Source organism: Mustela putorius, unplaced genomic scaffold, assembly GCF_011764305.1.
Source record: "Mustela putorius furo isolate JIRA1106 unplaced genomic scaffold, ASM1176430v1.1 tig00003896_pilon_pilon_pilon, whole genome shotgun sequence".
In the NCBI taxonomy this organism is placed as follows: domain Eukaryota; kingdom Metazoa; phylum Chordata; class Mammalia; order Carnivora; family Mustelidae; genus Mustela; species Mustela putorius.
Window position 1 is genome coordinate 6,606,740 of NW_025422045.1, and position 15,839 is coordinate 6,622,578.

The 15,839-nt window shown below is 50.3% G+C and overlaps 1 protein-coding gene across 5 annotated transcripts in view; it reads left to right on the plus strand.

The window, feature by feature from the left end:
• TLN2 (talin 2) overlaps positions 1-15,839 on the plus strand; it is a 423,915-nt gene that overhangs the window by 365,956 nt on the left and 42,120 nt on the right. For all 5 annotated transcript variants that reach the window (XR_006602771.1, XM_004758776.3, XM_045067453.1 and 2 more), the window contains 4 exons: positions 4,371-4,517; positions 11,002-11,168; positions 12,095-12,278; positions 15,672-15,797. Coding sequence is in view for 4 of the 5 variants with exons in the window: in XM_004758776.3 (XP_004758833.1) it covers positions 4,371-4,517; positions 11,002-11,168; positions 12,095-12,278; positions 15,672-15,797 (624 nt within the window). In the remaining variant the exon portion in view is untranslated. The remainder of the gene's footprint in view (positions 1-4,370; positions 4,518-11,001; positions 11,169-12,094; positions 12,279-15,671; positions 15,798-15,839) is intronic.

A 15,839-nucleotide genomic window follows, 5' to 3' on the forward strand; every position in this document is an offset into this window, starting at 1 on the left:
AAGTTAGCATTTTTTAAACCCTTATCTTTTTAAATACAATCTTAAAAATGCATTCCCTCTCTCAGATGTTCTTGAAGCAGTACAGAATGTTCTGGGAGATTGCAGTAGAGTATGTTGCTTCTTTTGTCCCCTTTAAGTGCCTGTCCCAGCTGTCCCACGTACCCGTGGAAAAGAATAATCGGAGAGATGTTCATCAAGTCCACACCACGAATCAGATCCCTGCTGGGGGCTGTCCCTTGTACCTTCTGAACTACACAATCCTTCGTTCTTCCCCCGTTTCACGGGTTAGCAAACTGAGGCTCAGGGAGCTTAGTTAAATGGTCCAAGAGCACGCAGCTATGAGAGTCAGTACGGAAACCACTTGAGTTTGGAATAAGTAAAGTTTCAAGTAAGAAGTAAACATGGCAAGGTCAGGATTCACACCCAGGGCATCATAGCCTTTGCTGCTTCTGCCTCACCAAGCTACCTCCTGTCACAGCATTCGTGTGGTATTTTCTACTTTGAGATGTGTTCACACACACCTTTCATTTGGTCCATCAGCCATGGGTAGTAGGGCAGGTTCCGTCCTATTTCACAGGTGAGGGAACAAAGGCCCAGGAGGTTAGCCCAGCTCGGCCAGGGTGTTAGAGGCCAGGAAGGCTGGGCCAGAAGTGGAGCCCCTGGACCTTTCTGCTGCCCGTGCTGCTGCCCTCCTGGGTGAAGGGCTGAGGGCAGATGTGGGGCTGGTGTCCTGAGATCCCTTCCCTTCCTGTTGCATTCAGCCCTCTTAGTCTGAGAAAATAAGTGAAGCCTGTTTCAGCCTGTCCCCCACGAGACTCAGCCTCCTGCGTGCTGTCTGAATAGGACTGCGCAGCGAAGCATACAGGAGGATTGCGTGGCCAAACCTCAAGGAGGCCTTCAGGCACCCAGAAGGTAATCATGTGCCCTGGCACAGACCTCTCGCCAGGACTAAGCCCTGGGTTGGCCAATGGCTTTGTACAACTGTTGCCTTATCTTAGGCTTATCCTTCTGCCTTCTGGTGCTAGTCTTTGGCCGTGCTTCCTACCTGGACTCTCCCTCCAAAAGACCACTGTCCCAGCTCTGCAGTGTACTTGCGGAATCCTGTGCTACATGCCTGGTGTCCCCTCCAAGGGAGGGGCTGAGCATCAGGACACTGAGGTGTTTTCCATGGCAAGGCCTCTCGCGAGAGCACTGAGGGAACCTGAGAGAGTCATTGATGATGTGTCATGTCTGCCCATAGGTTCCAGGCCTGAGACTGTGGAGGAGAAGGTCCCTTCACCCTCCCCCCTCCAGGGCCACTTGGAAGTGACTTAAGAGGTCTGTGTTCACCCAAGTGCCCACCACTGGGTGGATAGGATGCTCAGGTGTGGCTCCGAGCAGGGAACAGAAGTGGGCCAGAGAATGTTCTTTCCGAGACAGGTCCTTCCTCACACTGGGGCTTCCCACCCAGGGAGGCGCCGTGCACGTTCTGTACCTTTGACTCAAGGTTCACTTTTTAAACCTAACTGAACGATTTTTAAAACTCTTAGGAAAAAAATGTGTTTTTTTGTTTTTGGTTTTGTTTTTATTTGACAGACAGAGATCACAAGTAGGCAGAGAGGCAGGCAGAGAGAGAGGAAGGGAAGCAGGCTCCCTGCTGAGCAGAGAACCCGATGCGGGGCTCGATCCCCGGACCTTGGTATCATAACCTGAGCTGAAGGCAGAGGCTTTAACCCACTGAGCCACCCAGGCGCCCCCTGTGTGTGTTTTTGAATAAACTCTGGGCTGGACCATGAGGTAACCCTTGGGGGGCCGCCGGCGCCGTACCGTGGCCCGCTGTGTGGTTTTGTGCAGACCTCAGGCTGATGTAGCTTTTCCCTGCTGAGGTTTGGGGGCTCTGGGAAAACCTGTGCGCACACAACAGGATTTTCTCAACACCGCAGCCCAAGCAAAATACAGAAATGAGTTGGTGGCTGAGGCTGTATCAGGCTTCAGAATCCGACTTTTTAATTAATTTTTTATTTTTGTTTTTATTTTTTAAAGATTTTATTTATTTTACAGACAAGAGATCACAAGCAGGCAGAGAGGCAGTCTGAGAGAGAGGAGGATGCAGTCTCCCCACTGAGCAGAGAGCCCGATGCGGGACTCAGTCCCAGGACCCTGAGATCATGACCTGAGCCAAAGGCAGAGGCTTAACCCACTGAGCCACCCAGGCGCCCCCAGAATCCGACTTTTAAACTTTGATTCACTAGTCACATTGTTGATTTTTATTGAGTCAAGGACATAAATTTTAACTCAAAAAGGAAGGGTATACTAAAAACACATTATGTCAATTTTACATGTTGAGTTTCTAGGAAAGATCGGGGGTGGGGGGCTGTGCAGGGATGGTACCCATGCTAAGTGAGGAAAACAACGACTTTAGTAAAGAGTGGCGTGCCTGGTAGAGCGACCTGGATTCTCATCTGGCTTTGCCAGACACTGGCTGTGTGATCTTGGGCCACTCACATCACCTCTCTGAGCTTGCGCAGTCTCTTCGTCTGTCAACAAGAGCTTGAACTAGTAAGGTCAGCTTTATTTTGAAATTCTGTTTCTTCCACCATTTGCCCCCTGCCTGGCTCCCCTAGCAGTGCCTGTCACTTGGAGACCTGTGGTCACGGAGCTCTTGTGTACGGATTAGCTCTGACCTTGTATTGTGAAGGGTTCAATACATGGATCAGAAAAGGCTCAAGGGCCAGGAGGAGTTTTCAGCTCTCGTGGGGCAGCCCCCTGCCTCAGCCAGGCGTTGTGTTTAAACCAGCAGACGTGCCCAGCGAACCGCTGCATTTTGGGGGTTTCCTTGGGACTGAACAGGAGTACCTCTCCCCTGTTCAGTGGTGGACCTGTTTGCAGAGCTGCCAGCTTGTATGTTTTCCTCGTGTTGTCTCCCACCTGAAGATGGTCCGCAGGCAGCCCTCCCTGATGGTGAAGCTTTGGCAGACCCCAAAAGAGCCAAAGCTCCCCCTTCTGGATCAGGAGACTTTTCTACTAAATGGATTTTTTAAAAGATTTTATTTATTTGACAGAGAGAGGCGGAGAGCACAAGTAGGGGGAGCAGCAAGCAGAGGGAGAGGGAGAAGCAGGCTGGGACTCCATCCCAGGACCTGGGATCATGACCTGAGCTAAAGGCAGATGCTTAACCCACTCAGCCACCCGGGCGCCCCTATTAAATGGATTTTAAATATCCTTTGGGCCTTAAGAGGATAAGAGGAATACCTTTTTTCCCCTAAAAGCAGGATGTGTTTCCATAATAGGGTTAACATTTGCAATCCCCTTTGCTACCCCAATCCCCCCCCACCACCACCTTGAACTCCAGTAGGACAATGCTGGAAGATAGCACCCTGGTGGTCCAGATCTCCCAGCTTTTACTCAAGATACCTGAGATCTTGTTAGCTCTTCTTGGTAGATGCTGGAAGGAGAAGCCACCACTTCTTGCAGTCGTGGAGTCCTGGAAATAACACTTACTAACTAAAGCTTAAGGTGTTTTGCTTTTAGTTGCTTACCTGGGCTGGAGGGCAGCTTATTTACGGCAGCTATATTGATCAGACTAAAATGAAAATTGACACGAAACAGCCAGAGGAATGCAAACTTCAGGAGGTGGAATTTATTACTCCTGAAAGAGACTGCCTATCTATCGTGGAGCTCATTTGGGTTCTTTTAGGCAAAGTACCTTTTATAATCACAGAACTCAGGGGTCATTGAAAGAATGTGTGCCTGCTGAGGCTTTAGCTCTAAAAATGTACCTTTTTAAGGAAACGACAACCTGGCCGTAGAGAAAGGAAGCCTGGGCCCGGCATGTTGGCTCTTACCATGGGACACAGTTGAGGGAAGGGGGTGCTCTGCTTGTAAATGTACCAACTTTGCAAGAACCTGAATGCTTTATGCTTCTTACCAATGCTATATATTTTGAACTTCTAATGGTTCTCTGGGGCTGCCGTGCAGAATAAATGAAAGTAAATGCAATCGCTGCTCAGGGGAGGCCCTGACACACAGTAGGAGCTCAATAAATGCATAAATGAATAATAATTAGCCCTAGTGTTCTTGTAACATTTCTGGCAGGTGGCTGGGGATACAAGTAAACAACACGCCATAAAAGGTAACAAATATCAGAAGGGCATTAGGCTAGGATGAGGGACATAGGCTTGCTTCCTGGGGACTGTGGGCATTTTACAGGCTCTAAAAAGGGAAGTAAAATCAACCAAATTCCATACTCCACCAAGCACAGACTCCTAACAGCAGTGGAATTTTCCTAGCCAGGCTCCCATAGGACATAGAAGAAATTTTCCACGTAGGGGAGCCCTCGATGGCAGAATCCTTCATGCCTCTCCTTCCCTACCCTGGGCTTGCCTCCACAGATCGGCTTCCAGATTCGCACTCGCGTGCAGGACCTGGGCCACGGCTGCATCTTCCTGGTGCAGAAGGCGGGGGCCCTCCAGGTGTGCCCCACAGACAGCTACACCAAGAGGGAGCTCATCGAGTGTGCCCGTGCAGTCACAGAGAAGGTAAGGAACAGTCCTCAGGCCCAACGTGGTCACCATAACGCGCACTGGCCCTCGGTGGCCCACTGTGACCAGGAGGCTAAGCCAAAGATGATCTGGTCAGGTCTGGTGGTCTCTCTCATGCAGGGATTTCCCCAGGGATGGAGCCCATCAGGGGCCCGGGGTGGTTCATAGTCCTAAGAAATTGAGAACATGAGAGGGACCGTTCCTTCGAAAGTCAGGACCACCGCAGTGCACCTTGATGCACTTTTCCTACAGACAGAAGGGACAGACCGTGTCAAAGTCACTGGAACACCAGGATCCCCACCCTGCAACTACTTTTGACACGTGTCCCCTGAGCTTCCTTCTCAGGGAGGCTTCCACGTGCAGGGCACTGGGAAAGGCCTGAGGCTCACTTCAAGCACCCTCTTTCATCCCAGAAGAGACTGAAGTGCGGGGAAGCATTGAGCACGCTGCCCACAGTGGCCCTGTACTGTAGTTGCGACAACAGGAGCCCAGTGGAGGCATTCGATCTCTAACAGTGGCTGTTGGCAGAGAGAATCCCATACACAGCATAGTGCATGGGACACTAGGGTCTCAGCGCAGTGACTGTCCCCTTCCCAGGCCCAATGCCCTCATTTGCAGATACAAGCCAGGCCCGTAGGGTTGTGAAGATGAAATGCAGTGGTGTGTGTCAAGGTGCTTGGCACAGAGCCAGACCCACAGTTCACCAGGTCCGACATCCTGGCTGCTGCTCTCTGTAAATTCTCTTCTGACTCTCTTCGCCCACTGGGGTCCCCGCTGAACAAAGCCCATTCTCAGCATCCCTGCATTCCCAGAGCTCCCTTACAGACCCCCAACAGGATACTTGTCTCCTGCTTGGCTTGTTTCTCTGAGTCCTCCTTCAGGACAGCTGTCCTCCAGGCCACTCAAAATGCAGGCTGGAGTATCGGTGCTTTGCTGGCTTGTCCCTCCCTTCACTCAGATCCCCAGGTCATAGAGCTGTGCCCTGCCTAGAAGCTGGCAACCGGACTGGAGGGGCGGGCAGGGGACCCTGCACCTGGCAGCTGCCGCCGCAGAGACCGCTGTGTACCTGGCCCCTCGCCGAGGCTGAGCGGAGTCTGACTGTCTCCCTCGGCCCACAGGCCTGCCTGGGATGCCACAGGAGGAGGAAATCAATCTCTCAGCTGGAGGAAGGCGTTGTCCTTCCTTTCAAAGCCCTTCCTTGTTGAAGTTACTCTGGCCAAGTTCCCCCATTGAAGACCTTGGAGCTGGCCCCTGAAGGAGGGGAGGGCGGGGGTCCTGGCTGCATGATGTCGGCCGGTGGGAACCAGCACCGTGATCTTGCTGAGCCATTCTCTGTCTTCCTGCTTCTCTGAGCAGAGGGTCCCTGACTTAGGACACCTAGAGGAGACTCAAAGGCAGGGAACCAGCTGTTCAAACTGAACTAGCCTTTTCGGTGCTTTCTTGCTCTGTGTTCCTGCCCTGCTGTCTTTACGTGGTGTGTCTTTCTTACGTGGCTTGGCTGTGTCCGTAACTCCCCACCGGCCATGGGCCTCTTGTCTTGCTCACCTTTGTGTCCTCACCCCCGGGAACTCCTAGCCATAAACTGCTGACTCAGGCCCCTTTTTTAGCTGATGGGACCCTGTTTCTGGACTCTGTCTTTGAGTCTGACAGAGAACATCCCAAGTCTGGGAGAACTCCCTGTCTTGGCCTTTGTCACCTGTCCTCCAGGAGTTCTTTCCAGAAATTGGATACTTCATTCTCAGGCCAGTTCTGTGCCATTCTGACTTTTCCTGGTGGGACATGGTGGCATTGAACTCTGGATAGGAGGATCAGGCAAATGAGAAAGAGAAACTAATCCTTGAGGGCTAGTCTTGGGACACAGCGGGTGCTCAGGAAGTGGGCCCCCTGCCCTGTCTGCTAGGCTGTGTCCAGCACCTCTGCTAAGATCTGAGCAGCACAGAAGGAAGAGAGCATACAAACTTTGTGCTCTCACTGATGGTGTAAGTCCTCTGTCCCGGTCAGTGTGTTTTTTTGTTGTTGTTGTTTTTTAAACAGTGCCTTCACAGAATATTTTTAGACTCTTCTTTGGCTCAGCCATAGTTGAGGATGGTGGGTGTGTGCACAGAGATTCGTAGGACAGCTCCAGACCGTCCCCAGACTCAGAGTCTCCGGTCACTAGCCAGATGCATGCTGTTTTAACCTGTGCTAAATGGGCTGTCCTGGGGAAGGGAGAGCATGGCCGGGAATCCTCAGAATACAAGCGGTGTCTCTGGATGAGGACAGTGGGGACTTGGAGCTGGCTTTTGCAGGGTGAGCAGGCTGGTAGCTGGAGAACAGGGAGAGGGCATTGCAGGCAGGGGCAGACCCACTGCTGGAGGGGTGGGGCATGTTTGGGGAAGTGAGGAGCTGGCTGATGTGGCCAGAATGTGGTGGGAAGCCTGAGAAGTTGAACTCGTTGTGCAAGAAGCTCATCTTTCCTTGACAGCAGGAGAGAATCGTACCCAAGGGTGTGGTGAAGTTAGCTTTGTGTTGTGGGAAGGTGTCTCTAGGAACAGTGGGGGTGTTCTCGAGGGGGAGATGGGTGGCAGGTGGCAGCAAAGGGTTTCTGGCATGGAAGTCACCAGAGTGAACAGAGCCAACTTCCTGGACTCTCGAATCACTCGAATTGTTATTTACTGGCAAGTGGCAGTGCAAGATAGCGCTGGGGTGCAGAGGGGACATACACAGATACGCTCTGGGCTCTAGCCATAATGGGGTCCACCCTGAAGCTTTTCCAATCCAGAGGCAACCAAGGGCAAGAGTGAGGAGTGGTAGCAGGCGGCTGTTCTTCAGAAAACCTGATCAGAGGGGACAGAAGTGGCCACACCTTTCACAGGAGCCTGATGTTCTCTCTGGTCCCAGAAACAATCCTGTTAAAATTTTTCTACTCTCTACTGATCACTTACTAGGTGCCCTGCTGGAGAATAGATATACACCCCCACCTCCTTGTTCCTCCCAACAACCATGATAGGCAAGAAATAATGTCCCCATTCTACAGATGAGGACACTAAGAAAGGTCGAACAGTTGCCCAAAGTTGTTTAGCCAACAAATGACAATGCTGGTACTCAGCCTGAAATGTTGACACCAAAACATGTGTTAACCCATCGGCTACGTTGAGCCCCAGAGAGAAAATCCACTGTTCTTGTGTGTGTATGTATTTATTTTAAAAGATTTTACTCATTTATTTGGCACAGAGAGAGAGCACAAGCAGGGGGAGAGGCAGAGGGAGAGGAAGAACCAGGCTCCCCTCAAAGCCTGATGTGGGACTCAATCCCAGGACTCTGGGATCATGACCTGAGCCAAAGGCAGTGGCTTAACCCACTGAGCCACCCAGGCGCCCTGTTCTTGTTTGTTCTTTACTTTTTCCCCTTGTTTTGAGGTATAATTAATACACGGTACTGTACAAGTCTAGGGGATACAGACAGCATGATGGTTTGTCTTTCGTGTATTACATATACAGTGATTACCACAGTAAATTTGGGAACATCCACCATCTCGTGTCAATACAAAATGTATACATTTGCTCCCGGTGACGAGAACTCTTAAAATGCACTCTTAACACGGCTGTATGACATACACGAAAGTCAACTGTAGTCACCATGTTGCCCACTGTATGTACTTATATTCTGTAACTGGAAGTTTGTGCCTTCTAAATTCCTTTGTTCAATCCACACCATCCCTCCTTCCAGAAAACCGATCCCTTTTGCTAAAAGGTTGGATGGTTGGGTTTTGTTTTGTTCTGTTTTTAATTTTTATTTGATGCATTCAAACAAACAAAAAAAGTCCAGACATTTCTTCTAACTCCCAACCCCTACTGCTAGCAACTACCATTCTGTTCTCTGTATCCGTGAGCTTGGGTTTCTTGGTTTTATTTCAGGTTTTACATATAAGGGAGATCATATGGCATTTCTTTCTCTGGCTGACTTCACTTAGCATAATGCTCTTGGGGTCTGTCCATGTTGTCACAGATGGCAAAATTTCATTCTTCCTGTGGCTGAATAATATCCTACTGGATGACATATACAATATTTTCTTTATCCATTCATCCATCTGTGGACATTTCGGTTGCTTCCATAGATTAGCAGTAGTAAATAATGCGGCAGTGAACATAGAGGTACATTTTTTTAGTTAAAATTCATTCGCATCAGATAAATATCCAGAACTGCAATTGTTGAATGCTATGGTAGTTCTCCTGGTAGTTTTTTGAAGAACCCCCATATTATTTTCCACAGTGGCTGCACCAACGTACATTCCCACCCACTGGGCACCAGATTCCCTTTCCACTGTGACTTTGCCAACACTTGTTATCACTTGTCTTCTTGATGAGAGCCATGCCAGCAGCTGTGAGATGGTATCTCACTGTAGTTTGGATTTGCATTTTCTTCGTATTTTATGATGCTGAGCATCTTTTCGTGTACCTGTTGTCCATCTGTTTGTCTTCTTTGGAATAATCTCTTTTCAGATCTTCCTCCCATTTTTAATTGGGTTGTTACTTCGCTGGAGTGGTACGTATGCTTTCTATATTTTCCATGTTAGGCCCTTATCAGTTAAAGGATTTGCAAATATTTTCTTTAATCAGTAAGTTGCTATTTTCATTTTGCTGATGGTTTCCTTTGTTGTGCAGAAATGTTTAGTTTCACACAGCCCCACTTGTTCATTCTTGCTTTTGCTGGCTTTTGTTTTTGGTGTCAGATTCTAAAAATCATCGCAAAGACCTATTGCAAGGAGGTTACTGCCTATTTTCTTCTGGGAGTTTTATGGTGTCAGGTCTTACGTTCAAGTCTTCAATCCATTTTAAGCTAATTTCTGTGTATGCTGTAAGGCAGTGATCCAGTTTCAATTTTTTTGCATGTAACTGTCCAACTTTCCCAACACCACTTGTCCAAGAGATTGTCTTTCTCCATTGTATGTCTGTGGCTCCTTTGTCATAAATGAATTGACTATATATGCTTGGGTTTATTTCTGGGCTCTCTGTTCCATTGATCCATGTGTCTGTTTTTATGCCAGTACCGTACTGTTTAAATTCCTACAGCTTTGTAATACAGTTTTAAATCAGAGAGCATAAGACCTCCAACTGTGTTCTTTCTCAAGGTTGCTTTGGTTAGGGGCGCCTAGGTGGCTCAGTGGGTTAAAGCCTCTGCCTTCAGCTCAGGTCATGATCCCAGGGTCCTGGGATCGAGCCCCGCATTGGGCTCTCTGCTCAGTGGGGAGCCTGCTTTCTCCTCTCTGTCTCTCTCTGCCTCTCTGCCTACTTGTGATCTGTCAAATAAATAAATAAAAATCTTTTAAAAAAATTGTTTTGGTTAATTAGAGTCTTTTGTGGTTCTATAGAAATTTTAAGGTGGTTTGTTGTATTTCTGTGAAAAAATGCCACTTGGAATTTCAATAAGGATTGTATTGAATCTGTAGATAGCTTTCAGTAGTGTGGACATTTTAACAATACCGATTCTACCAGTCTGTGAGCATGGAGTATCTTTCCATTTATTTGTGCCTTCTTTAGTTTTTTTCTTTAACATCTTGGGGGTTTCCATATATAAGTCTCACCCCCTTGGTTAAATGTATTCGTAGGTATTTTATTTTTTTCGATGCAGTTGTGTAAATGGTAGTGTTTTCTTACCTTCTCTTTCTGATAGTTCAGTATTAGCTTACAGAAACACAACAGATTTTTGTGTATTGATTTTGTAACCCTCAACTCTACTGAATTCATTGAGTCGTTCCTGACAGTTTTTGATGGAGTCTTTAGGGTTTTCTGTACACAGTATGTCAGCTGCAAATAGTGATGGTTTTACTTCTTCCTTTCCTTTTGATTCTTTTAACTGTCCAATTACTCTGACTAGGGCTTCCAATACTCTGTTGAATAAAAGTGGCAAGGGTGGGGATCTTTGTCTTATTCTTGATCTTAAAGGAAAAGCTTTGAGCTTTTCACCATTGAGTATGGTGTTAGCTGTGGGTTTATCATATATGGCCTTTATTATGTTGATATGTTCTCCTTGTACCCGCTTTGTTGAAAGTTTTTTGCTATCAGTGGGTGTTGAATTTTGTCAAATGCTTTTTCTACATCTATTGAGATGACCATAAGATTTTTATTGTTTATTGGTGTATCACATTGGCTGATCCGTGGGTGTTGAGTCATCCTTGTATCCCCAAAGTAAATCCCACTTGATGATGTTGTCTGATCCTTTTAATGAATTGTTGAATTCACTGCCCTAATATTTTGTTGAGGATTTTTGTACTATGTTCATCAGGCACGTTGGCTTGTAATTTTCCTTTCTTGGGGCACCCTTGTCTGGTTTTGGTATCGGGGTAATTTCGGCTTTATAAATGACTTTGGAAGAATTCCATCCTTTTCTATTTTTGGAGTGGCTTTTTTTTTTTTTTTTCAGTGATATTTGAGTCTGAAAATCTTTGGGTTACATTTTCTGCATTTCCCCATTTTCCCTGACATCTCCTCTCTGCCTACAGGTGTCCTTGGTGCTGTCAGCTCTGCAGGCTGGGAACAAGGGGACCCAGGCATGTATCACAGCTGCCACTGCTGTGTCCGGGATTATAGCGGACCTGGACACCACCATCATGTTTGCGACTGCGGGGACCCTGAATGCGGAGAACAACGAGACCTTTGCAGACCACAGGTATGGGGGTGGAGATCATCCTGGGAGTTCGTGGGTGGGGAGAGGTTCAGGCTGACCCGATGCGCTTGGAGACTCCACCCAGGAGCTGGAAATGTGGTTAACCATTTTGATTTCAGTAAGATGCTCAACAGGAGAAAGGGAACCACATAATCAAAACAAGCCCCCTTTGCCAACTGTAAACACATAGTCATGTTCCAGCTTTCTGCCTTTGGCAGCCTGAATCAGGCCTGCTCCGGCAGGGGACAGCTTTTTGACCTTCTACTTTCCAAACTTGAGAGATGGGCCTCTGATTTGCTCTCCCAAACAGAGTGGGAGTGGGAGTGGCCAGAACGGGCCCATTGAGCTGTGACATAAATGGAGAGTGGGGCTCGGAGCCTGCTGTCTGTCCAAGGCTGACTGCTCAGGCCCTGCTCCTGGAGGCTGGTGTGGGGTTTCCATCTGCCACTGGGGAGGCCCCCACCACCCCCGTAGCCTGGCCACATGCCGGGTACCTTTCTTCCTCTCTCTTCACTCCCAGAGCTGGGCTGGAAGGAGGTTACCAAGGATGTCACTCGTCCCAGGAAACAGCCTTTTGGGTTCTGATGACCCATGGGGTCCTTGCAGCTCCCTGTAGCTGTGAAGAATTTAGGGGGAACCCCAGGAAAGCAGCTGACCTCTCACTGAGCTACAGGGTTGGGGGAAGAGGGCCAAACTGGTAGGCCTGAAACTTTCCCTGAAGTTTACTATGAATTGTCTCTAGATACGGGGCTGACTCGCTTCTTCCCGTTTTCCTACGCAGACAGTGAGCCCCCCGATAAGGAAGGGGTAATCCATCCTTTTTGTTCTTCAAAGCTCTTTAACAAAAACAATCCCATAGGAAGGGTTTCTTTGCTTCCTAACTACCAGTAGCCAAGCTCTGCCCTCTATCCGCCTCCCCCCTTTCTCAGGGAGAACATTCTGAAGACAGCCAAGGCCTTGGTGGAAGACACGAAGCTGCTGGTGTCCGGGGCCGCATCGACGCCAGAGAAGCTGGCCCAGGCAGCCCAGTCGTCAGCGGCCACCATCACCCAGCTTGCTGAGGTGGTCAAGCTGGGGGCCGCCAGCCTGGGCTCTGATGACCCCGAGACACAGGTACTGGAGGACCTAGGGCCATGGGTCCCTCTCACGTATCTGTAAACACTGTGCAGCAGGCTTCAGAAGAGACCAAAGGCAAAATAGGAAGAGCAGAAGTAACAGTGGGTGTGTGGGCACGTCCGCAGTTTGGGGTCTGATAGGAGGGCGCCACAGACGGTGGTGGTGGCCATGGGGATAGAGATGACTGGTGAATGAGCACAGTGAGCATTTGGTTGTAAGGGGGAGGGAGGGGGCCAGGAGGACTCGAAGTCACAAGCGAGGGGGTGGGGTGCGGGGGGCGGGGGAGGGGTCCCTGGAGGGAGAACAGGCTTGGGCGGGGAGGTGAAGGTGAGTTCAGTGAGGAGAGACTGCAGGTAGAACCAGAGAAGGGACGTAAGCCCGCATGGGTATGGGGCTGTGGATTCAGGGTCTGTGGCCATACAGACAGTGACTGCACCCACAGGAGAGGAAGAGCATGGGGCAAGAGAAGAAGGGGGTTTCCCGGCAGAGCTGAGGAAGCCGCCACTTAAGACCATAGTAAGGAGAAAGAGATGCCCAGGGAAACGGAGAAGCAGCAGCAGCTGGTAGGAGGAAAGCCACAGCTCCTGATGTTAAGAGGGGTGAGTGTTTCAGTGCACCAGAGAGACACAGCGGAGTTGAGAAAATGAAGGTCTGGGAGCTGGCCACTAGTGCCCTGGGGCCGTTGGTCTCCGCAGCAACGGCTGTTTGTAGGAAGTAGCCAGATGAGGGCAAAGAAAGGAAGCCAGTGTGTCTAGATAGCACTTGAGAAATCTGGCCCTGAAGGGGAGGGGAGAGAGGAGCTGGGGCTAAGATAGGGCTCTATGCTCCCATAACCTGCCTGCTCCTTCCTCCTCAGCCTGTACCCGCAGCTCAGGCACAGCACCCACAGTTTACTGATCTTTGACAGCTAAGCACCCAGCACAGCACAGTAGACAGTCCACAAATACGTCCTCTGCTGTTACTGAATGTAGAGCCAGCCAGGCCCCCAACAACAGACTGTCCCCATTCCCAAGGGCAGAACCTATGACCCGTCTGCTCTGTCTGCTCTGTCTGTCCCAACACCATCAGACGGCACACCCTCCCTTAACTCCCATGTTTGGCCCATGGGCACAAAAGTGGGTAGGAAGCTACCTACCATGCAGGGCCCGGACTGGCCGCAGCTCCTGTGGCGGTTCATACAAGGCCACCAGCTTTGCTCCCATGTGGCCATGACCCTCCCCTGCCTGACATCCTCCAGTGAAGCAGAGTTCTGTGAGCAAACGTTCCACATGTGGTCTTTTTACTCCTCCTGCCAGGTTTCTCTCTGATAACATCCCGGATGGGATTGGCTGCCCTCTGGAATTCGAAGCATTCATGCAAATTCTTGCCTGTGATGGTGTTCTTACCCCCACAGAGAAAGGCAGCACTTTAAAACGCCCAGTGGGGCTGGAATCCACACTCTCTGAGCCTGGCCCCACTTGAGGAGAAGTGAACAGGCCGGGGAGACCTTAAATCTTGGAGCATGGAGACGTGTATCAAATTGTTTAGCGTCTCAACGCCCAAATGGCCTAGAGGTCCTGGATCCCCAACTTCTTCTTCTTTTTTTTTCCCCCCCAAAGATTTTATTTATTTATTTGACAGACAGAGCTCACAAGTAGGCAGAGAGACAGGCAGAGAGAGAGGGGGAAGCAGGCTGTCTGCTAAGCAGAGAGCCCGATGCGGGGCTCAATGCCAGGACCCTGGGATCATGACCTGAGCTGAAGGCAGAGGCTTAACCCACTAAGCCACGCAGGCACCCCTAAACTTTTCTTGGACCCCAACTTCTAATGAGGCCTCTAGTGGAAAATATCCCCTCACCACAATGTGCCTACTCTGCTGTCAGTTCCTAGTGACCAGGGATGAGACCGTGTGCTCTGGGTGTTGGTGGCAACCTTTGCTTGCTCTCCCTTGCTCTCTACTCACTGCTGTGATGGCCGGAATCAAGCAGTGTGAGGTCCTTACCTGTCAGCCCTTCCTCATGAGACCCACCACGCTCTGACCACCCCTATGGTTCCAGAGGTTGCCAGAGGTTCTGTGAGCCCTGGGGTGAGAAGGCGCAGGATCAAGCAGGAGACGGTGTGAGGGGCAGAGGCACGGAGTCACCGTGCTCTCAGCTGTTGGGGACATGAGAGTTTGTGATGCGTTTTCAGCTACGTTATGCGGTCGCCCTCACAGCTATGCAGTGAGATACGGCTGGTGCTCCTGATGCTGTTGGCGTGTGAGGAGTCGGAGCCCTAGAGCGTAAGCGAGTGTGAACATTAGGACCATGACCCTTGGGATCACACTGACTAGAGTGTGAATCGCAGGCCCTGGGAGTGTGGACAGGAGCATCTCAGTCCCTGCTTGGAAAGTGCGTGGCTCAGCACCTGGAACACTGCCCTCAGCAAAGGGAAATTGTTGCTGTGACAGAAGGCGACTTAAATGTAAGGCAGGTCATGTCATGTCATTCCGGAGTATAGCCGGGGCTTCAGACCCCGGGTCTAGCATGCTGTGAGGTTGGCCTGTGGTCCCTGCTCAGCGACCGGAGTGTAGGTACTATATTCTTTCCAGTGTCATTAGGGCGTGCACCTGTCCAGCCAGTCATTCCATGAATATTTCCTGTGCACCTGTGACGTGCCAGACCCTGTTCTGACTGCAAAACACAACAGACAGAAGCCTAGGCTGGCCCTCTCACAATTTACCTCCGTTTCAGGGGAGAAGACATACCAATCAGTGCTGAAAAGGAGACAGGGCACACTGATGGAGTTTCAGGTTGGGGGTGGTCGGGAAAGGTCTTTGATGGCCTGATGGCTGAGCTGAGCCCCGAATGATGGGAAAAGTCGGCTTCCAGGCAGAGCGAGAGGAGCAAGAGCAGAGGCCCTGAAGTAGGCATGAGTGGGATTTGCCCTGGGGAAGAAAGACAGACCCATCTGCCTGTCGCATGTTAAGTAGGTCACAGAAACCTATGATCGGGAGCTGGAGAAGCCGGCGGGATGCTGCAGAGGCCTCTCAGGCCAGGCTGCGAGGCTAGCATTTGGTTCTCTGTGGTTTTGGTTGCCAGCTCAGGGTGCCTGGGAATGGTGCTGGCTCCCAGGTGACTGCTTTGCTGCCTGCCTCCTTTCCTAGGTGACTCGTCATCAGAGCTGCCAGCCAGGAGGTGCTGGAACATACCCCTGAGTGTCCATGGGGTCTGTGTTCTGGCTCAGCCTCAGCCTCCACTGGGGAGACTCCAGGGCTGGCTTCTGGAGGTTCTGCCATGCTGCAGGCTGGAGAGCTGCCGAGACAGAGCCCTGCCCCCCAAATCCCCCTACCTGACCCTCAGGCTGTGTGCTGTTGGTGAGACCAGCAGGTGACTGCTGGGGCCACTCACCCGGACTCTCTGCTTTCTTTCAGGTGGTCTTAATCAATGCCATCAAAGACGTGGCCAAGGCCCTTTCAGATCTGATCGGTGCCACCAAGGGAGCTGCCAGCAAGCCTGCTGATGACCCCTCCATGTACCAACTCAAGGGGGCTGCCAAGGTAGAGTCTGGGGCAGGCGTGGAGGGGGAGTGCATAGCGAGA